This window comes from Megascapheus bottae, chromosome 3 (assembly GCF_031878675.1).
Source record: "Megascapheus bottae isolate mThoBot1 chromosome 3, mThoBot2.hap1, whole genome shotgun sequence".
NCBI classification, from domain to species: Eukaryota; Metazoa; Chordata; class Mammalia; order Rodentia; family Geomyidae; genus Megascapheus; species Megascapheus bottae.
In genome coordinates this window covers 36,455,165-36,478,232 of record NC_143511.1, presented here as the reverse complement: position 1 = coordinate 36,478,232, position 23,068 = coordinate 36,455,165, and the positions used below count along the sequence as shown (strand labels likewise).

The following is a 23,068-nucleotide window of genomic DNA, read 5'->3' as shown; positions in this document are numbered from 1 at the left end:
TCCTCCGGCCAGGGAAGCCACGGCGGAGCGCGCAGGATGCCCGGGGTGGTGGAGACCCTCCGCGGCAGGGCGAAGCCCCGGGGACGGGCCGGGAGCACTACGCCAGCCACTGTGAACCGTACAGGTGAGAACTGGGGCTTAAGGACTCCGAGAGGATCTCTCTGCCCTTATCACCGACGGGGCGGGGCGGGGTGGGGAGGCGAGGAAAACAAGGGGGGGGGGGCGCATAGCTAGGGCGCATGGGTTACACCGCGGAGGGCTGCCCTAAAGAAGAACCTTCCGAGCGCTCTGAGCCGAAACCTGGCGGTAAGACGCCCGAAATCAGGCTGTGGGCGGGGGAGGCGGGGGTGAGGGGACGCAGCCGCCTGTTCTGGGTCCACACACGGATTCCCCACACGGTCCCGTCCGGGAGGCCCGCGGAAGTCCGAACTGGTCCCACTTGGAGGGGCGCGCAGCCCGGGGGCGCCCTCCCCCTGCGGGAGGCAGGTGTCCTCCTCGAGGTTCTTAGGTGGCCAGCCTGGCCTTTCAGATCGTGTGAGACAGAAGTGACTGGCCCAGGTCAACCATGCAATGGGGCCTAGAGCTGGTTTAGGCTCTCCAAGACTCAAAGGTCTCCGGAAGGAAGGAAGGTGGCTTTTATCTTACTTTTAAGCGTCTAGTTTCAAAAACATACATAAGGAGTTTCACGTTCAGTGCCCAATGCTCCCGTTCCGGTTTGAACACCAGCTTTGCACCATGAATACTTCTAAAGTCTAATCCATTTACAAACATAACCAAACCGGAACCCTGCACCTACTAGATTCCAAAAGTTCAATCTGCTGGCCACTGCCCACCAGGGTCGGATTTGAGGGTCTTGGACAACTAGGCTGACGCCTTATTGATTTAGTCTGTTGGCACAAGAGGAAGCTGAGGCTTGAAGGCGGACATGAAGAGTCTAGTTCCTGCTTAGCATTGCAGAAGCTGAGAGACTTGTCCCCAGTCCTGGTGGATTTGGTTTATTTTGGTGGACACCATCCCACCCATTCAGTCAAGTGCTTAGAGCCATTTGGTCTTGGGGGATAAATTCGGGACTATTTACATCTATAGTTTGGAGGCCAGCTCTGAACCTGGTATGGCCTGGGTCTCAAAACAGAGAGCCCTTTGAGCCTACTAGCCTAGAGGAGTGGATTTCAAGGGTTAGGAAACTTGTCCGAGGTGGTGGGATTTGCCTAAGGTCACCCACCCTCAAGCCTGGAAGAGACTGGAGGCTCCAATACATTTGCACACATAAAAGGCTGTTTACTTAGGAATGGTTGGGGGTTCTTACTTGTCCCAGTCTGTTTCCTGGGAGCTTCCAGTAAAGCACTGAAACTCTGCTTCCTCTCAGTACTCCCCTGTGAGGTCCAGTCTCTGAGCACTTTCTACTTGTGAGGCACCCCTTCTCACTCGAGATGTAGTTACAACCCTCCTTCTGACCTGTGAGGTGTTTCCTGGGCCTCAGTTTCCCTAGGTGCTAAATGACCAGGGCTGTATACCTGCATACCCTGCCCCGAGTAATGCCATAATATAGACTCCCTGTGGAGGGTCCATCCCTGGTGGCCTTAGTCTCCTGTACTGTGAAATGGGTCATGAAGTGAAGGAATGGAACTTGGATTTTTTAGAGGAGATTTGTCATTGTCTAAACAGCAGTTGGGGACATGGACTCCCAGCCCCACTTCATAGAATGGGTGTTATCACCAGCATTCCTGGAGTAGATAGGAAAGACAAAGTAGTGCGGAGAGCTGGTATCCTGTGGGTCTGTTGTCTTCCAAAGGTGGTGGAGGATCGCACAGAGTCAGGTTTAGCAAGCCCTGGCCCTGCTCCCAAGGCAGTCCTGGTACTCCCTAATCTGGGAGACTTTCCAGGAACACAGGGTTCCAGCAACTGGAAGCCACCCCCTTAGCTCTCTTGGAAGGGACCTTGAAGAGTCCAGAAAGAAATAGATAATGGATAGGTGATGCAGGCTCTGTGGCTTTTATTTCTGCAGCCAAAGAGCTAGGCTGTACCCATTTTGCAGAGAACTGAGGCCAGTGTGATTAAAGTAGGGTCTGTCTATCCCTAGAGATGGGGCTGTGTTTTCCTGCTAGGGTGCTGGCAGAGCTGCTGGTGTGAGGCAGAGCGCCAGGAGGCTTGGTTTCCTGACCCTTTAGGTATTTGGGCAACACATTTTTTTCTTAGTTGAAATTTTCCCGGTTTAGTTCTGGGAAGAAGAGAATGTACAGTTCACAGTATGGGGCTCTGCTAAGGAGACACAGATTTTTTAGGAACTCTGAGGTGTGTGTTAACCTTCCCTTGAGAGTTAGGCTTAGAGAGGGCGGTGACTAAGAACACGCAGCCAGAGTTATGGGCCTTCCACACTTGGTGTTGATATTCTGCTGCTAAAATCTTGGCAGGCTCTATTCTCAAGAGTTTCTGTATATGCATACGTCACCTCTGCGAACTCTGAGAAAATCTCTTCTAAGGATTCCTATTTTGCATTTGAAGAATCTAAGTCCTGAAGCAAAATCATACAGGGACTCCCTAGCATGTAGACACCGAGGCCCAGCTTGCAAGTCCAGTTGAGACTGGGTCCAGCAGCCTGCTATCCCTTCTTCTGGGAGACTCTGATGGCATAAAAGGAAATGTATTGAAATGGTCAGGGTGAAGGGATGGTGCAGGCTCCAGGAGGGAGGACTGGCCTGTAGTCCAAAGTTCCAGATAAAAGATTAACAAGCAAGAATCCTCTCTCTCCACACACTGGCCTCAAGGCCTAGGGGAGGGGAGTGTGGGAAGGTGGGGGTAGGACCCACCCAGGTCAGGCCATGAGTCCCCTGAGGCGAGAGCCTGGGAACACTGCTATGGCATAGGGGATGGGCAGATGTTAGGTGGAGGATACATGTTAGGGATCCCCCCAGGTTGCGGGGTGGGCGGTGGGCTTATGTGCTTAACCTTGTGTGTTTTTCTTATTTGCACCAAAGCATTCACTTCCTTCTTTCTCTGTGTTTTCCTTTTCTTGAAGATTTAGTTCCACATAATGCATAAAAAGAGGTTCCACAGGTACCTGAGTAATAACGCACAAGAAACAGGGCTCCTCCTAGCTCGTCAGGAGGCTGAGATCTGAAGATCATAGTTCAAAGCCAGCTCAGACAGGAAAGTCTATGAGACTCTTTTTTTGGGGGGGGAGGGTCGGTCATGGGGCTTGAACTCTGGGCTTGGGCGCTATCCCTCAGCTATTTAGCTCAAGCCTACCACTCTACCACTTGAACCACAGTGCTACTTCCAGTTTTCTGGTGGTTAACTGGAGATAAAAGTCTCACCGACTTTCATGCCTAGGCTGGCTTTGAACCTTGATCCTCAGATCTCAGCCTCCTGGGTAGCTAGGATTACAGATGTGAGCCACTGGCACCTGGCTATGAGACTCATCTCCAATTAACTACCACAAAGCCAGAAATGGTACTGTAACTAAAGTGAGAGAATGCTAGACTTGAGTAAAAAAAATAAAAAACAAAAACAAAACTCAGCAGTAGACTTATACCCTGAGTTCAAGCAAGCCTCCAGACAGCCCCATACATGTACACGCATGCATGTGCACACACACACACACACACACACACACACAAATGCATCAGAGCTGGGTCCAAAGAGTTGAGAGTCAGAGGTAGGACACGTGAGGATTGGAAGACATACAGTGTCCCATGTCCCTGGGACTCTTGACTAGGACAGAAAGATGACTCTGCCGCCCCCACCCCCAAGCTGGGTGCTTTCACCGGACCATGGGGTGCCTCAGGACAACTATGAGGGGAACATAATCTGCGGGGTTGATCTGGAGGGGATCAGAGATGTTGTAATTTAGGCAGGGGACAAACCAGATAGGATTGGACTCAGGTACCACATATGGAGAGGTCCTAGGAAGAGGGGCTCAGTGAGGAATGGCCATGGGTCTAGAGGCTGTAGAGCTCGTGCAGGGGTGGCTTGGGTCTGCAGTTGAGTTTGAGGGGAGATCTCTCTCAGGGATTAGGAATATGATAGACCACCAGACATGCTAAATGTTCAAATATCCTTGAAAAGTTGTGGTTACAGACTTCACAGGCTATAAACCTGGTTCTCCACTTCTATTATCTCCATACTGTGCATGCACATGTGTGTGTGTGTGTGTGTGTGTGTGTGTGTGTGTGTGTGTTCCCTTTGCTAGTACTGGGGCTTTGAACACAGGACCTGGATACTTTTCTTTAGCGTTTTCACTCGAGGCTGGTGATCTACCACTTGACTTCCACCTTCACTTCCAGCTTTTTGCTGGTTAGTTGGAAATAAGAGTCTCATGTACTTTCCTACCTGGGTTGGCTCTGAACTGTGCTCCTCAGAACTCAGCCTCCTGAGTAGCTAGGATTATAGGCATGAACCACTCATGACCAGCATGAGTCCTGTGGGAAGGGTCATTGTGAGCTCTGCTAGTGTTTTCTCAGGAAACTCTGGCAGGTTTGTGGGCCTCAGTTTCCTCATCTGGAAAAATGTGCTCAGCCCAGAGCTTAGAAGAGTTTGCTGGCCTTCCAAGACAGGGATAAGGCAGGAGACCCTGACAGAATCTAGGGGTCAAAGCTTCCTATGGGCTGTGGACTGGAAGGATGGGGGCCTGGGGGCATGAAAGCCTTCTAGGGCTTCAGTTGGTACAGTACCAATGTGAGCAAAAATGCTCTGAGTTCAAATCCCACTCGGGTCGGTCCCGTGTGTTAGTTCCTGCTTCAGTGTCTCCATGATATAATCCTATTCCTGGGCCTGGGTCAGGTTAGGATCAGACTCCAGAGGCCCGGAGTTAACTTCCTCAGGAACCTATCTGGAGTTGGAAGAAGGCTGAGCTCCTGGAGAGGACTGAGCCCCAACTAGTGACTTGGGCTGCCTGCCTGTGCGTGCCTTGATTGTATGTGGATTAAAGAAAGCTGGGCTTCTCTTGGTGGAAGGTTCCCTGAACTACACAAGAAACATAGCAGGGCCAGCTGAAGTGGGGCAAGCCCCCTTCCCAGCACTGTCACCTTCCATATACCCATCTGTTTTATTTATTTACTTTTGGCAGCGTTGGGCTCTGTGCTCGCTAGGCTGGTACTTCAGCACTTGAGACATGCCCCAAGTTCTGCCTGCCTGCCTGCCTGCCTGCCTGCCTGTCTGCCTGCCTGCCTGCCTTCCTTCCTTCCTTCCTTCCTTCTTTCCTTCTTTCCTTCCTTCCTTCCCTCTCTCTTTCTCTTTTGTTCACCTTCTTTCTCTCTTTTCACATTTTCTCTTTCCGCTTTTCTCTCTTTGTGCCATTACTAGGGCTTGAACTCAAGGCCTTGGGTGCTCTTTCTTAGCGTTTTTGCTCAAGGTGGGCACGCTACCACTTGAGCCACAGCTCCAGTTCTCACTTTTTGGTGGTTAATTGGAGATGAGGATCTCACCGTCTTTCTTGCCAGGGCTTGCATTGAGCCACAACCCTTAGGTCTCAGTCTCCTGAGTAGTTATACACATAGGCATGAGCCGCCAGCACCTGGCTTCCATTTCTTTTTTTTTTAAGTTCTTTTTTTAAAAAATTGTTATAACAAAAGTGATATGCAGAAGGGTTACAGTTGTGTAAGTCAGGTAATGAGTATATCTCTTTTTGGATAATATCACCCCTTCTTTTGCTCTCTTCCAGTTTTCATTTCAATTTTTTTTTTTTTTGCCAGTTGGGGCTTGGACTCAGGGCCTGAGCACTGTCCTTGGGCTTTCTCAAGGCTAGAGCTCTACCACTTGAGCCTCCGCACCACTTCTGGCTTTTTTTCTATATATGTGGTACTGAGGAATTGAACCCGGGTCTTCGTGAATGCTAGGCAAGCGCTCTACCACTAGGCCAAACTCCCAGCCCTTCATTTCAATTTTAAAGGACAGACCATTCCAACAATAAAGGAGCAGGGCTGTGCCTTGTAAGGGCCGCTTGTTGGCTGGCTAGGAAATGTGTAGTCTGATGCTATGTTTGAGGGTCAGGACTACATTTTAAGCCTTCCATTGTGGGTCTTCTAGAAACTTCCATCTCTCCTACCTCAGCCTCTACTAAAACCCAACCTTCTCTGCCCAGTTTGCTCATGCATATCTTTGGGGCTGTGGCTTATAAAAGCAACATGTGTTGCTTTTATTTGTTTTTCTTGTTTCCTTTTCCATGCATCCTAGGCTTGTCTCAGAGCAGAGTGGCAGGTGGCTGTTTCCCTTTGGTTGTGGATAATGACATCACTCTGTCCCCACCTCATGCTGATGAGGCTCAATGACAGAAGCCGGAAGTCTGTCCTTGAAGATTTGGGGCTGCCTGGGTTGTGGCTGGTGCATACTGTGAAATGTGCCAAGGCCTGTAGTTGCTATCTGAAGACATAAACACCCACCACAGCGGAACCCAGCTGCAGAGCACAGGATGTCACTGTTGACAGACTTAGTGTGAACTAAGTTGGGACAGCTCATCACCCCACTCTTCTCCTGCCAGGCTATCCACACTGCTCTCCCTAAGACACACTTAGGTGTAGTATATGGTGGTGGTTTCCTTACTGGGGCCATAGTTGCTTCCTCTGGTCTCTTCTGCCAGGAAGCTAGTATGGAATTGCAAGTGAGGGGCACAGGTCTCAGGCAAGAAGTGACAAAGGCCCCCTGTATTGCCCATCAAAAGGCCCTGCCAGCCCTTCAACCCAGGTCTGCAAGCAGACTCATAGGAGGCCTTGGCCTGTCCTATCTGAGACCTCTATTCCCAGACCTGTGCTAGAGTGAGGAGGCCTCTACCCTCTCTCAAGGCAGGGCTCTCCTGGTCAGGAAGAGGCAGAAGGGGTCGGCCCTGTGGCAGCAGGACTGACTATGAGAGGCTCCTCTGGCATTTTTTTTTTTTTTGCCAGTTGTGGGCTTGGGCTCAGGGCCTGAGCACTGTCCTTGGACTTTCTCAAGGCTACCACTTGAGCCTCAGCACCACGTCCAGCTTTTTTCTATGTATGTGGTACCGAGGAATCGAACCTGGGTCTCTGTGCATGCTAGGCAAGCAGTCTACCACTAAGCTAAACTCCCGGCCCCTCCTCTGGCATTTTTATTCCTCCTTGGCACACAGCAGAAGAAAAGGGATTTTTGTTTTTGGTCTGAGACCAGGATTCAATTGTTCTATGACCTGAGCCAAGCCTCCAGCCCCCCCCAAAAAAGGATTTTAGAACTACACCATCCTGCCTTCATATCATTCCTTGCCTTGCTTTATCACATACTTGTCTGAGCCTGTGCCTACCTTGCCTGTTATTTTATTTTGTAATGAGGTCTTAGTTTGAAATGATGGCCTGGAAGCATAGCTTACATGGTTAAGTACCTGCCTAGAAAGCATGAGGTTTTGAGTTCAAATGCCCCACTTCTAAAAAGTTAAACGATGATTGAAACCCACATGTGCTTTATCAGATAGATCAGTGCACTCACGCTCACTGCCCTCCCTCCCCAGTATACCCTTTACCACAGCTGTTCCAAACCCCTGGCCAGTGGTAGAGTGGGCCACTTCTGCTGGCCCAGCCTTCCAAGAATGCAGAAGTTGCCGCTCTAAATTGAGGACTGGGAAGTGCTGGCTGCCTGGTATCCTGTGAAAGGGTCTAATAGCAGGCCCTTGGCTACCTTATTGTCTGCCATAGCTCTGAAACCCCCCTGTCTTCTTCCCTGGCCTGGATAATGGTATATATCTAGACAGATCCTAGGGCCTGAAAGAGCAAAAGGTTTCCTGTCTTTGAAAGCATACAGACCATGGCTCTTCTCTGTAAGTCAGACTTCCTTCTTTCATTCTTGCTTTGATGTCTGTGGATACGGAGTTGGGAGCTGTGGGGAGCCCGAATCTGGAGTCAAGAATTCGGGTCTCAAGATTGAGTACTGTGGTCCTGCCTATAATCTCAGATACATGGAAGGTATAAATAGGAAGATCACAATACAAAGGCAGCGTGGGCAAAAAGCATGAGACCCTACTTAAAAAAAAAACTAAAGCAAAAAGGGCAGGAGGTATGGCTCATTAGTAGAGCATAGTTCAAGTCCCAGCTGTATCCCTGGAGCTAGTAACCCAAAGTCAATGAGGGTCATCTCAGGGCTTCAGGAAATGGTCCAGAACAGAGGTGTAATCCATACCTGGCAGAGTGGGATGCTGTGGGTCAGTATGTCCCCCTTTCTGAGCCAAGCCCCCAACACTCTGCACGCACTGTCATATCCACCACCTTACAACTTGTCCTTTCCTTCCACACACTCACCAAACAATCTGCTAAAATGATGAGATTTTAATCTCAACAAAATTAAAAAAAAATAAACCTACAAAAACAAAAAAGCCAAGCACTAGTGGCTCACACCTGTAATCCTAGATACTAATAAATGAACTGGTCAGAAAAAGCCAGAAGTGGAGCTGTGGCCCAGTGGTAGAGTACTTTCTAGCCTTGAGCAAACAGAATCTCAGAGACAGTGCCCAGGCCCTAAATTCAAGCCCCAGGACTGGCAGGCATCAGAAAACCAAAATCAAAACAAAACAAAAAAGCCAGGATCTCAGGTCTTAAATATGTATAAATACATTTTGCGGGGTGGGGGTCAGTTGAGGGTCCTGAACCCAGAGCCTGGGGGCTGTCCCTGAGCTCCTTTGCTCAAGGCTAGCACTCTACCACTAGAACCATAGCTCCATTTCCTGCTTTCTAGTAATTAATTGGAGATAAGAGTCTCATGGACTTTCCTGCTCTGGTTGGCTTCAAACCATGATGCTCAGATGGCCTCCTGAGTAGCTAGGATTGTAAGTGTCAGCCAATAATACCTGGTTTGTTCTTTTTTCCAAATACCTTCTTCTTCTTCTTCTCCTTCTTCTTCTCCCTCCCTCCCTTCTCCTCCTCCTCCTCCTCCTCCTCCTCCTCCTCCTCCTCCTCCTCCTCCTCCTCCTCCTTCTTCTTCTTCTTCTTCTTCTTCTTCTTCTTCTTCTTCTTCTTCTTCTTCTTCTTCTTCTTCTCCTGCCAGTCCTGGGGCTTGAACTCAGGGGTCTGGGCACAGTCCTTGAGCTTTCTCAAGGTTAGGTCTCTACCACTTGGGTCACAGCACCAGTTTCGGCTTTTTCTGTATTTGTGGTACTGAGGAATCGAACCCAGGTCTTTGTGCATGCTAGGCAAGCACTCTACCACTAGACCACACTCTAGGCTCCTTCTTCTAATAAATGCCTTTTATTTTTCATGCTGTCAAATTTATTATCTTTTTTTTTTTTTGCTTGACAGTCCTGTGGCTTGAACTTGGGGTCTGGGCACTGTCCTTGGACACACTTTCTGCCCAAAGATAGTGCTCTGCCACTTGAGCCACAGTGCCACGTCTGGCTTTTTCTGTATATGTGGTACCCAGGAATCGAACCTAGGGCTTTGCGCATGCTAGGAAACCACTCTACTACTAGGCTACGCTCCTGGCCCTATCTCTTTTTTTCTTCCCTTAATTTCTGCCTTTGGAGTTGGGCTTAGATAATAGTGGTATATTTGCATGTATTGTTGTTGTTGTTTCTGAGGCCATTCCTGGGGCTTGAACTCAAGGCCTGGTGCTGCCCTGACTTTTTTTTTTTGTTTTTTCCGCTCTACCACATGAGCCACAGCTCCACCTCCAGTGTTGTTCAGTGGTGAGTTGGATGTAAGAGTCTCATGGACTTTCTGGCTTGGTCTGGCTTCAAACCACAATTCTCAGCTCTCAGTCCTGAGTAGCTCGGATTAAAGGCATGAGCCACTGGCACCTGACAATGTCTTCTAATGTTTATTAATTCTGTAAGTTCTCAGCTTGGTCCCAACATTTGGATGGTCCCCAAGGACCTCTTCCAGAAGGTCCCTCAGCCTTTGGAGTTCCCTCCATCCCTACTGCCAGTATCCCATTTCACTCATGCCCAGCTGCCATGAAGACTCACCACCTTTCTCTCTCCCCAGGCACATGTGCCCAGCTGCAGCCTCCGCCAAGGGGCACCTTGCAAATCCTCCGTGGCGATGGCACCTCTGTGGGGACTGTGCTCGTGTTCCACTGCCCCTCCGGCCACCAGATGGTAGGATCTGGCCTCCTCACCTGCGCCTGGAAGGGGAATATCGCTGACTGGTCTTCAGGGACCCCCGTGTGCAAATGTAAGCCCCTTCTCTCCTGTGTCACATTGGTTCAATGGCTTCTGGGTTGTGGGCAGTGACTGCCCAGGTACTGAAGGTTCTACCCCTCATGCAGCAGCTTGAGTCCTGAAGTGGCCAGTAATGCCCCAGAGCTCCAAGGCTGAGCATCCTTCTTCCTTCCTCTTTTCCTCTGTCTGTCCTTCTCTTCATGTGGCGAATCCTAATAGGGCACTCTATGTACCAAGCACTCTAGATACTGGGAACACACTGGACCACAGTATGACTGACCACGGGCTCTTGGTCTTATTTAGGGAAGGAGTCCATTTTTATGACAAAGGGTATTGAACAGTCAATAAGATGGCACTCACCCATGCCATTGTCCAAAGTACAATATATTTCCCTGTGTATTATCTTAACGTGTTTTGGGCTAAAAAATGAGGGAAAATAGGTTGGCCAATGCTGAATGTATATCCTGCAGGACTTCTCAGAGCCTTTAACTTATTCACAGGCTGGGTGAATCTTTAAGAATGACAGTATCTGTGAGGTCTAGGTTCCCAGAGGTAGAAACCCCAAAATGAGTATAATCAATGTGGCATTTCCCACTTCAGAATGAGTAGCCAGGCTTGGAGCATGCTCTACCACAGCAGGCCCCAGGGCCCTGCTGTACTATCCTGACCCAAGTCAGTGACAATTGTTCCAGGCAGGGCTTATAGAATGGTGGGTCCTAAGGGCAAGGGTCACATGTCAGCATTTGAAGGAAGATTCTTAGAAAGCCCCTATCTTTTACCCACTATTGGCTGGAATGCAGATATGTCACTGCTGGGCAGTGGGCAGCTCTGTTCTGTTGTTTTTATCATTATTATTTTCATCATCATCTGTAAATAGTTGTACAAAGATGCATCAGACTCGCAAATGGACTTCACGTATCAGTTCATATGTGCAACGCATCCTGATCATGTCAGCCCTTCTGTCTTTTTCCCTCATCTCTCCCATGCCCTCGGGTGGGGTTGGGGTTGGGGTTGGGGTTGTTATCTATTAGGAGAAATGGCACTAGGGATGGGAAGTTCCACTGTGGGGCAAGAGCATGTAATACTGTTCAAACTAAGACCCTCTTCCCAGAACATCCTCATAATCTACAGAAATGAGCCCTGTGCTATGGTTCACGCCTGTAATCCTAGCTACTCACGAGGCTGAGAGCTAAGGATTGTGGTTCAAAGCCAGCCTGAGCAGGAAAGTCCATGGGATTCTCATCTCCAGTTAACCACCCAAAGCCTGAAGTGGAGCTGTAGAATGCTATTCTTGAGTGAAAAAGCGAAGGCGTAGTGCCAAGGCCCTGAGTTCAAGCTTCAGTAATGACCTAGGAAGAAAGTGAGTTTGTGGAGTCCATGTAACTGCCTCTGACCCTAGCCATGAGCATCTTCCTTGCCTTTGCTTCATCCTGTACAGTGACTAGAGAAAGCCCCTGAAGAGTTCTGCCTACTTGGGCAAAACAGTGGGCTGATTCAACAGTTTACCTCAGTGCATCTTTTACCAGCTGGTCCGCAGTTCAGCCTTGTGCTCTAAATCAGGGATGCAAGAGTACAAGCCAGGGAGGCCATTACTCAGATCTCCTTGCAAGAGCAATTCCAATGTACTCCCTGCAAACTCCTATAGACCCTGCAAAACGGTACTTAAGTCTTTCCTCCCTGGAGAAAGTCTTCCCTGATAACCTCCCCTCAAGCACAGTCTGCATAAATCTTTGCCCCAGCCACAGTGTCTCTCCTCAAAACAGTTCACTAAGAAGGAGCCAGGACCCATCCACTCCTACCCACCCTGACCCCGGTGCTTGGTGGATCTGGGTGAGAAGTCCCAGGAGCTGGTGATTGTCTCCTTCACAGCTGTGCCACCACACGAGACCTTTGGCTTCAAGGTGGCAGTAATCGCTTCCATTGTGAGCTGCGCCATCATCCTGCTCATGTCTGTGGCCTTCCTCACCTGCTGCCTCCTCAAGTGTGTGAAGAGGAGTGAGCAGCAGCGTTCCAACAGGTATGGCGGCTTGGTGATTCTGGGGTGCTCCCAGGAGGTGGCCAGCAGTTTGGCACCCTGCCCAGGGGATACTGCCCCAGTTGCTACAGACACCCTGGATCTGTGTCTGTGGGTGGTGTGGATGTGGTGCATGTGGCTCTGAGGCTGCTGTCCTTAAACTTGTGCACACACACACACACACATACACAAGACACTCTGCTGCATTAGTGGCATTTGGGACAACTGAGGAGTGCCTACAGCTGAGGTGAGTGCCATAGATGGAAGGTCAGACTTACAGCCCATATGCAAAATATAACCACTGAAGAGCTTTTGAATGCAGTTACTAATTGTGTGTGTGTAGCGGGGGAGTGGGCTTGAACTCAAGGCCTGGGTGCTGTCCCTTAGCTTTTGTGCTCAAGATTGGCTCTGCCATTTGAGCAACAACTTCACTTTTGGTTGGTTTTGTTTTTTGTTTTTTCTGGCTAACTGGAGATAAGAATAACATGGCCTTTCCTGCTTGGGCTGGTTTTGAGCTACCAACTCCATATCTCAGCCACCTGAGTCGCTAAGTGTGAGCCACTGGTGCCTGGCAGTAACTGATTCTTTTCTAGTTGTATTGTCTGACTGTGGTAAAATATACATAATACAAATACATCCTTTTAGCCATCTCTAAGTGGGCTGTTGAGTGGCACAAACATACTCGTAAGTGCGTGCAGCCAGCAGCGCTGGCCATGGCTAGCACATCTACCGTCTGTTTTCCTAAGTCACCTCTTATAGGATCACAGCCATGTTTCTGGGTGACCGTTCATGGCTTCTTTCCAGTGATGGAGCCAGAGTTAAGTTACAAGAGAAACTGAAGTGGGAGAAATGACCCTAAAAGTGTCCCCTGTCTGGCTCCTGCGAAGGCTTGCCAACTGCCTCTGCCTGAGGACTTGCCAGGCTGTATGGAGCTGCCTCTTTCTGTGTGTCTGAATGAATGACACTGGGCCCACTCAGTGTCCTTCATCCTGGGCCCTCCCCTTCCCCCAGGACAGCCCAGCTGTGGTACCAACTGAGAGGCGAAGACCTGGAGACGGTTCAAGCGGCGTACCTAGGCCTCAAGGGCCACAATCTCAACAACAGCAGCAGTGGTGACGGAAGTGGCAAGCCAGGGAGCTGGTCCAGTCAGGCCCATGACAACCACAGCTTTGCTATGTGGGTCACCAGGCTTGGGGGCAGGTTGGGGATATGGGGGGCGGGGTGGGGACCTGGAAGCCTTTTTCTAGTTTTACCAAGGCCTGGGGCAGCCGGAGCCCTGAACCTCATCTCCCAACTCTTAACACAAGAGCAACCTGAAAGAGACTTCTCAGTTCTCAGAGCGACCCCACCCAGTCAACTCACCGGGAGGATTCAAGCCCACAGGAGTGCAGAGGCTGGTGATGACGCCAAGACTGGGGTTCCCTCTCAGCCCCAGCAGGATCAGTGCAAGGCTAAGCCACTGCGTCCCCTCCCATTTTTCTTTTCTCCATTTCTCACCTCTTCCCTTTCCCTTTCCCTCTCAGAAGCATGCATTGAGTACACACATGTACAAGAACATAGCGCACGCACACACACACACACACTTCTGAACTGATATAAGGATGTTCTTTTTCTGGCTCCAGAAATCTGACCCTGGTGATTCAGGGCCAGTAGAGAATGTTGGGCAGACTTGCTGGCAGCTAGAATTGCTGTCAGCATCAGAGCCAGCTCCGTGCTCCAAGATGATGCCAAGCCTGAGGCCACCAGGTCTCTAGGTTCCTTAAACTCACATGGTTTTGTCCTTTGTGGTATGACTTCCTGAGGGCGCTGGGTTCATGGTCTTATCCAGAGACCCCTGCCCCATTTGGGGTCTGGATGGTTTTTTGTGCACCCTGTCATGCTGAGATGTGTGTTTCTGACCTGGCTGCTTGATTTGCAGGTCTTAGACAGGGGCCCCATATGCTGTGGGTAAGCCTGGAATCTGCCAAGGAGAAATTCCCAGATTCCTCTGGCCATAGCATAAAGAAGACAGTCCTCTAGGCTCAGGGTTAGGACGATTCTGCCTGATTGGCTGTGCCTCAGGCGTGACTTTATTCATTGTGTTGTGATTCAATGGAATCGTCCATGAGAAACACCGACAGACTCTTTGGTTTTTATTTTTTAATTTTCTTTTTATGCCAGTACTTAGGCTTGAACTCAAGACCTGGGCTCTCTATCTCTTGGCTTTTTTGCTCAAGGCTTGTGCTTTACCACTTGACCACTTGAGCCACAGCTCCACTTCTGGTTTTGTGCTTGTTAATTGGAGCTGAGTCTCACAGACTTACCTGTCCCGCTTGGCTTTAAACTATAAACTCCAAATCTCAGCCTTCGGAGTAGTACACATGAACCTTTGTTGCCTAGCTCTGCTGGTTTCTTTCTTATGTGCTCTCCACCTCCCCGCCTCTCTTTCTCTCTCTCTGTTTTTTTGTCAACCATGGAACTTTAACTCTGAGCCTGTCTCTGAGCTTTTCAGCTCAAGGCTACTGCTCTACCACTTGAGCCACAGAGCCACTTCTGGTTTTCTGGTGGTTAATTGGAGATGAGTCTCATGGACTTTCCTTCTTCCTTTTTTTTTTCCCGGATCCATCATGAGACTTGAACTCTAGGCCTTGGTGCTGTCCCTGAGCTCCTTGGCTCAAAGCTAGCACTCTACCGCTTGCGCCCCAACACCACTTCCGGTTTTCTAGTGGTTAACTGGAGATGCGTCTCGTGGACTTTTGTACCTGGGCTGGCTCTGAACCTCGATCCTCAGATCTTGGCCTTCTGAGTAGCTAGGATTACAGGCGTGAGCCACCACTCCTGGGTTCTTCTTATGCTTTCTTGCTGGAAGAAAGTGTCTTCCTACCTTGTTTAAGGTGTTCAGGGTTCACCTCATACCTTCTGTGACCGGCTCCATACTGCTCTTTGCCTTCCTCTTCCCCTACATGTCCCCTAAAGCAAGTACCCAGCCCTGCGGCATCCCCGTGGGATCCTGGCCACTCCATACCTCAGCTACCTGCCTACCATGTCAGGTGCAGTAAATCAGGGGTCAGAGGTCAGGAACTCGTCATTATTGTCCTCAATATTCCCATACTTCACATGTGTGTGTGGAGGGGAGGGGCCTTTCTCTGAGACCTCCAGAATATCATTTAAAAAAATTTTTTTCCCAGTCCTGGGGCTTAGACTCAGGGCCTGAGCACTGTCTTTGAGCTTTTTCAAGGCTAGAGCTCTACCACTTGAGACACAGTACTACTTCCGGCTTTTTCTGTGTGTAGTACCAGGGAATGAAACCCAGGGCTTCATATGCTAGGCAAGCACTCTACCTCTAGGCCATACACTGGGCCCTTGGATACCTTTTTCTTTTCTTTCTTTTTTTTTTTTTAAGACCTTGCTATAGAAACTTGCTATGTTGCTCAAGTTGCCTCAGACTTGGAGTCTTCCTCTTGTTGTAGCTTCCTGAGTCTAGGGGTCAACACCATGCCCAACGGGAATTTTGTTCTTTTCTTCTTCTGGGTAGTACTGGGTATTAGATTTGTTAGGCAAACTTGAGTCACAACCCTAGACTTTGCTTTTCAGGTTTTTTTGGGTTTTATTGTTGCTGTTGTTTTGGCGAAGGAGCTAGTCCTGGACCTTGAACTCAGGTCCTGGAGACTGTCTCTGAACTTCTTGTGCTCAAAGCTAGTGCTCTACCACTTGAGACACAGCTTTACTTGGAGATGAGTCTCTTGACCAGGCTGGCTTTGAACCATAATCCTCAGATCTCAGACTCCTGAGTAACTACGATTATAGGTATGAGTCATCCGTACCTGGCTTGCTTTTTAGTTTTTCAGGTAACAGCTCATATTTTCACCTAAGGCAGCCTTACACCATAATCCTCCTACCTCTGTCTCCTGGAGAGTTAACTTGGATTGTAGGCATGCACCATGCCACACCGAGCTGGGAATCTCAATAGCTATTATTAAAAAATGCACTATATCATTTGTTAATTTTCTTTTTTTTCCAGGGCTTGAACTTAGGGTCTGGGCATTGTCCTTGGGCTTTCTCAAGGCTAGCGCTCTACCACTTGGGCCAAACCACCACTTCCAGCTTTTTCTGTGTATATGATACTAAGGAATTGAACCCAGGGCTTTGTGCACACAAGGCAAGCACTCTACCACTAGGCCAGGCTCCTGGCCCAGATTTCTTAATAACTTTTTATTATCTTTAAGTAGGTGTAAAAGGGGGTCACCATTTAACAAACCAGTTTATAAATACAATACATCACCCCTTTCAACATTCTCATCTATCCCTCCCCTATATACCCTTGCCTCACTCTCCTTAATTCTGTAGGATATATACTGGATTCTTGACTGCATTCTCCCCTTCTTGGTCTATGCCTTTCCCCTTGACCTCACTCCACCCCTTTCAAGTACCTGCTTCCTGGTGTTTATTTGGTTGAATGTTGACTTTGCCTTTCTAAGAAATTATGCTATTTGATTTCTCAATGGAATCTACCATATTTCAATCAATACATTTGGATACATGTGCACATCACCCAATGTATTTACTTGAAAGTACACTCTATCCTTTAGCTCCTCCCTACTGACTGGTCAAGTAGGTATCTTTGCACTTGGATCCATTTTCTTTTGTTGTTGATTTGTTTCTGTAGTCTTGGGCCTCACACATTCTAGATGAGCACTCTCCCCGAGCTACATCCCCAGCCCTATTTTTCCTTTTCTCTTGAGATGGGAGCTTATTATGTTTCCTAGGGTAGCCTCCAACTCCTAGGCTCAGGTGATTCTTTCCCTCAGTCTCTTGAGTAGATGAAGCTACAGGCATGCACCACTGTGCCAAGCTTTGTTTTCTTTATTGAGATGATTGCTAGAAATGGACAATGACACTAGAAATGGATTATTTGGGACAAAATAGCTTGACTATTTTCACTACCAGTTCTTTCTCCCAGAGCTTCCTACAGGTTAGTTCAGCCATTTTCTTTTTTCTTTCTTTCTTTCTTTCTTTTTTTTTTTTTTTTTTGCCAGTCCCGGGGCTCAAACAGCCTGAGCACTGTCCTTGGGCTTTCTCAAGGCTGGAGCTCTTCTACTTGAGTCACAGCACTACCTCTGGCTTTTTCTATGTATGTGGTACTGAGGAATTGAACCCAGGTCTTCATGCATGCTAGGCAGGCACTCTTACCACTAGGCCAAACTCCTGGCCCCAGTTCAGCTATTTTCTATAAGGATCACATGCTAATGGTTTGCTCATCTTTTCTTACTCGGCAAGTATAAGCTTTATAGGCTATTTTCAAATTCCTTTGATAACTGCTGAGGAAGAGTATTTTCTCCAAACCTTTGCTTCCCATATTGCTGTGTTAATCATTCTGTTTGCATTGGTTTTCTCCTTTTCTCCTGACCTTGGCATCATGAAAGACAGCTTGACCTGTCAACTCCAAAGTATTTTTATTGGGCTGTGTTCATTTTGATTTTAGTTTGGCTAGGACAGTTCTGACTAGCAGTTTCCTTTCTATATAGCCACATTTCCTAGGCTACACTCCTTACCGGGGATACCTTCTACCCATCTTATACCCCAATAAAGAAAAAGGCTATGGCACAGGAGAGAGGATGGCTGCATTCCAAGGCAATCCGGTATTCTGGATGAGGGCAGCTCTGGCTCCACTGGTTGATGAAGGCTATCTGGGGTCATGTGTCTTCCCTGGCTCTGCCTCACAGAGACCAGCAGTTAGACTGTGGGGATCTGTATTAGGGATGGTCAGGCACTCACCGTCCATGCTCTGTTGACACAGAACAGTGGAAGGAACTATGGACGGATCCTGATAGGAGGGATGCCTGAAGGGATCTGTGACAGGCTGGAGGAGGCTGGCCTAGAGGCCACTCTGAGAGAGCACTTTTTCTCACCTATGTTTATACCTCTTCTCACAGAGACCTCAGTGACGGCATCAGAGAGCTGGCCAGTGGGACCCACGATGCGGACAAGGACCCCTGGACTTTTGGGCCTGGTTCTTCAAGCACTGCTGGCCTCTCCAACTCACCATGTAGCCCTGTGGTGATCCACACAGTGAGCCCAGGGCAGAGCCTATCAAACTCCCAGCCCACCATGAGGTTAACCACACGGCCTGCCATGTACCTTCCAGGGTGACCCTACCAGTCAGGTACCTGTAATGCAATATGTCCAGCTGGAGGATGGCCAGAGAAATCTGCTTCCAGGGAGAGAGAGGCAAGCTGACACTGAAGGCCAAGGCCCCAGTGTGAAGTGTTCTGTCCCAGGGGAGTCTCCTGTGGTGATCTTGTAGTAATGACACTGAAACAGCTGCTGTATCAGTGTCCTGGGACAGTTTCCCTCCAACCAGGGTTCCTTCAAAGAAACTGTAAGACACTTTAAGTAAATCTAGTTTTGCATAGTAGAACAAGAGAATGGCAATAAAATACTTTTCAGCAAGTGCAGATGATTACTTCAGCTTCTTTTTATCTCTTTTAATTTTTTTGTCCTAGTATAGGGGGTTGAACTCGGGGCTTCATGCTCTTACTTGGCTTTTTTTGCTCAAGTCTGGTGCTCTACCACTTGAGTATTTCTAGCTTTTTGCTGGTCAACTGGAGATAAGAGTCTCTCAGATTTTTCTGCCTGAGCCGTTCTAACCATGATCCTCAGATCTTAGCCTCCTGAGTAGTTAGGATTACAGGCGTGAGTCACAAGTGCCTGACTAAATACCTCAGCATCTTTGAATCAAGGACCTGCCCAGGGGTCTACCCATTTTCCATAACATTCAGTGAGAGAAATAAGTTTCTCCTACTACTAAAACCCACGAGGGTAGAAACCATGGTGTATTGCCCATACTGTAGAATCTCAAGCCTCATGACATAAACTGTAATTGTGCATTCTTACTATAAGACAGTCTGGACTTAGTGGAAGCACAGCTGGGTTCTTGATCCCTGCCTCCAGCTACTGGGTGCAGTCAGAGGTAGCTGCATGGGGTCTCATCAAAGGCTGGTCACTCAGATCTGGAGTTGCTACTGGCAGCCAGCTTCCATGAGAATAGTCACTAGCTGGCTGGCTGCTGGTGGATCACACCTGTAATTCTAGCTACTCAGGAGGCTGAGATCAGAGGATTGTGGTGCAAAGACAGCCTGGGAAAAGAAGTTCCTAAGATTCTTTGTCTCCAGTTAACCACCAAAAAGCTGGAAGTAGGGCTGTGGGTCAAGTGATAGAGCACCAGTTAAAAAGTGAAGGGACAGGGGGCTGGGAGTTTGACCTAGTGGTTAAAGTGCTTGCCTAGCATGCACGAAGACCCGGGTCGATTCCCTGGTACCACATACATACAAAAAAACCGGAAGTGGTGCTGACGCTCAAGTGGTAGAGCTCTAGCCTTGAGAAAGTCCAAGGACAGTGCCCAGGCCCTGAACTCAAGCCCAGGACTGAACAGGGCTGGGAGTTTGGCCTAGTGGTAGAGTGCTTGCTTAGCATGCATGACGACCCAGGTTCGATTCCTAGGTACTGCATACATAGAAAAAAGCCGGAAGTGGTGCTGAGGCTCAAGTGGTGGAGCTCTAGCCTTGAGAAAGTCCAAGGACAGTGCTCAGGCTCTGAGCTCAAACTCAGGACTGGCAAAAAAAAAAAAAAAAGTGAAGGGACAGTGCCCTGGCCTGAACTCAAGCTTGAGTACCTGCACACACACACACACACACACAGAAACCACTCAGCCTCTTTGGGGATCAGCAGCCGTGGCCAGAGTTTGGCATGGATGACAAAAACATCCAGATTTTCTTTGTGCTAAGTCCCAGTCCTTAACCCCTGACAGGGTTAAGTGGCAATCAAGATGACAAAAGTTGAGATGGGGCAGACAAGGTAGGTCTCTAGAGGTCTACATGAAAGGTTGGAGACTAGCAAGGGGTGATGACTGTGTGTTTGTTCCCATATGGTTAAGTCTGGTTACTGGAATAGAGGTGGGGGAGGGGAGGATTAGGATAAAAGGTTCTAGCTCTCAGATAGGAGTTACAAAAACATCTCCAGGGACGCATGCCTGTAATCCTAGCTACTTGAGAAGCAGAGAAAAGAGAATCATCTTGGAGAGGGGGAGGCAGGCTGGGGGTTGCATAAGTCAAGTGGTAGAATGTTTGTCTAGCAAGCTGGGTTAAATCCTGGTATTGCAGAAGAAGGAAGGAAGAAGGAAGGGAAGAAGTGTCCAGATAGCCATAGTAGGCGCACAGGCAGGAGGAATATGATGTGGGAACTGGCAGGGTAGGAGTTACTGCCCAATAGACCTGAGGGGTTTGAGCTCCACCCCCAAGAGTAGCATTCTAGAACCCCCACTAAGTTACTAGAGCAAGGAAGTCCAAAGAAATATACTTGTTACCTGATTTATGTAACTATAACCCCTCTGTACCTTTACATAACAATATTTTTTTAAAAAATTTTTGCCAGTCCTAGACTGGGTCTGAGCATTATCCTTGGGCTTTCCTCAAGTCTAGTGCTCTACCACTTGAGCCACAGCACCACTTGTGGCTTTTTCTGTGTATGTTGTACTGAGGTATCGAACTTGGGTCTTCATCATGCTAGGCAAGCACTCTACCACTAGGCCATGCTCTGGCCTCATAACAATATTTTTTTCCCAGAAACAACTACTTTACCAAAACAAAGATGTGGGAGTCAGCCACATACTAGCTATAGATGCTAGAATGATAACATTCAATTAATCAGGAAGAAGGGTTGGGGTGTGGTTCAGTGGTAGAGTGTTTGCCTAGCATGCCTGAGGCCTTAAATTCCATCCCCAGCAGAAAATAAAAACAAAAAAAGCCCAGTGCTAGTGGTTCATGAGATATTGAGTCTCAGAGAATCACAATTCAAAGCCAGCCTAGGCAGAAAGTCTGAGACTCCAAAAATAACCTGCAAAAAACTGGGCTGGAGGTGTTGCTTAAGTAGTAGAGCATCAGCCGAGCAAGCGCATGAAGCCCTGAGTTTAAGCCCAGGTACTGGTATGCATGCATTTGTGCATGTGTGTGCACACACATGCACACGCACACGCTTCCAAAGGGCTACTTGAGAACCCTGCCAGTTCTCCACAGCAGAAAATACCCCAAAGCACTTACCAGAAACTACAATGCTGCTGTGATCCTGTACCAGATGTTGCATAACTCACTTTCAGATGGGGACACAGACAAGCCTGGTTCACTGGAGGAGGTGGCATGAAAGTGTCACTCACGCTTTAAGGATTGCTAGGGCCATCTTAGAGGCTAGCAGTCTCACCAGGCATTTTTCTATCTCTTCTTTAGCCTGAATCTTCTTCACACAGATATGTATTTGCATCCTCAATACTGGAGAAAAGCAAGACCCCTTATCACCCACCATTACCTTTTTGGTCATGGTTAGCTCTAGCCAATAAGGCCTCCCATAGCCCATAGGAGCCATGCCTCTGGCCTGGAAATACACTGTCTTCACCTCAGCCTCTCAGGAAGGTCACCCTGGTACAGTAATCCTGTCTCTATGTCTTTCTTCGTTTCTGCCTTCCTTTTCTTTCTTTTTCTTTTCCTTTTTTGTCAGTCCTGGGGTTTGAACTCAGAGCCTTGGTGCTGTCCCTAAACTTCCTTTGCTCATGGCTAGCACTCTACCACTTGGGCCGCAGATCTACTTTTGTTTTTTTGTTTTTTGGAGTTTTTTTTGATAGTTTATTGGAGATAAGAGTCTCATACAAGGGCTGGGAGTTTGGCCTAGTGATAGAGTGCTAGGCACGAAGACCCAGGTTCGATTCCTCAGTACCACATACATAAAGATAAAGCCAGGAGTGGTGCTGTGGCTCAAGTGGTAGAGCTCTAACCTTGAGAAAGTCCAAGGACAGTACTCAGGCCCTGAGCCCAAGCCAAGGACTGGCAAAAAATTATTAATAATAATAATAATAAATTTTTTAAAAAAGAGTCTCACACATTTTCCTGCCCAGACTGGCTTTGAACTGTGATTCTCAGACCTCAGCTCCCTCAATTGCTAAGACTACAGGTGGGAGCCACCAATGTCTGGCTGTAATCTTGTCTTTCAATGTCTGCTTTTGCCTTTCTATCCATTACCCCATGCACTCATTATTCACATGCACTCATTTAATGCCTATAGCTGGTTCTGAGAAGTGGCTGCTACAGAAGAGACAATGTCACTTGGAAAGCCATCATCAGGCAGTGGAATAGAGGGTTGGGGGTGCAGTGATAGTGACCTGGACCAGGAGAGCACATACAGGTGATGTTGTGATTGAGCCAAAAGAATGGAGGATTCAGACAGGAAACTGAGAAGAGCACTTTGAAGAGAGGGCACTGTGTACAGATTTAGAAGTGGCAGGAGAGGACTCAGGGAGGCCTCTGTTTGCTATTAGAAAGACTTAATGTGGCTAGAGCTATGGGGGAGGTTAAAGCCCTCATGTCAGGCCCAGTAACTGAAACGGGTGGGGGTGTGGTTCACAGCCACCTCTGGAGTATGATTCCTGTCACAGGGATTGGCTCCTTGAACCAAATCTAAGGAGCAGCATCCTGTCCTTAGGAGACCACATCTTCACACAAAGAACTCTGCTTCAAGCCTACATTTCACCATCCCTCTTATGGACCAAGTGCAGTCCTGAGACTATAGGATAGACATTATGAGAAATCACTCACTGTCCAAACTCAAGGAATGGCCCTAGAGACACAAAGTACAGTAAAAGCAAGATTTCAAGAGTTAATGGAGATATTGCAAGAATGTGTGTCTGGTGAGCAGAGACACCTAGAGACATTATACCAATTTATTCTCTAATTTGAAAATTCCTCCCTTCCGTTTTATTAAGTAATTTTAACACACATCTTTTGGAATTAGTTGAATTTGGGGAAAGGGTCTTGTCTCTGTTTGTTGTAGGGAAGGCTTTTTTGGTTATATGCTTCCTTAGCACACACACATTTTATTGCCATCCACTCTCCTCCCTGCTAGTTGATGACCTAGTTGCCTACTCTATATCTAGGGGCCTTCCA

At 48.3% G+C, this 23,068-nt stretch overlaps 1 protein-coding gene across 1 annotated transcript; it reads left to right on the top strand.

The window, feature by feature from the left end:
• On the top strand, positions 1-18,392 carry Susd3 (sushi domain containing 3). The gene is made up of 5 exons (XM_090329916.1): positions 1-124; positions 9,915-10,103; positions 11,960-12,107; positions 13,116-13,280; positions 18,017-18,392. The coding sequence occupies exons 1-5, from the start codon at positions 37-39 to the stop codon at positions 18,231-18,233; spliced, it is 807 nt and encodes a 268-aa protein (XP_090186042.1). The 5' UTR covers positions 1-36; the 3' UTR covers positions 18,234-18,392.
• Positions 18,393-23,068: the final 4,676 nt, after the last annotated feature.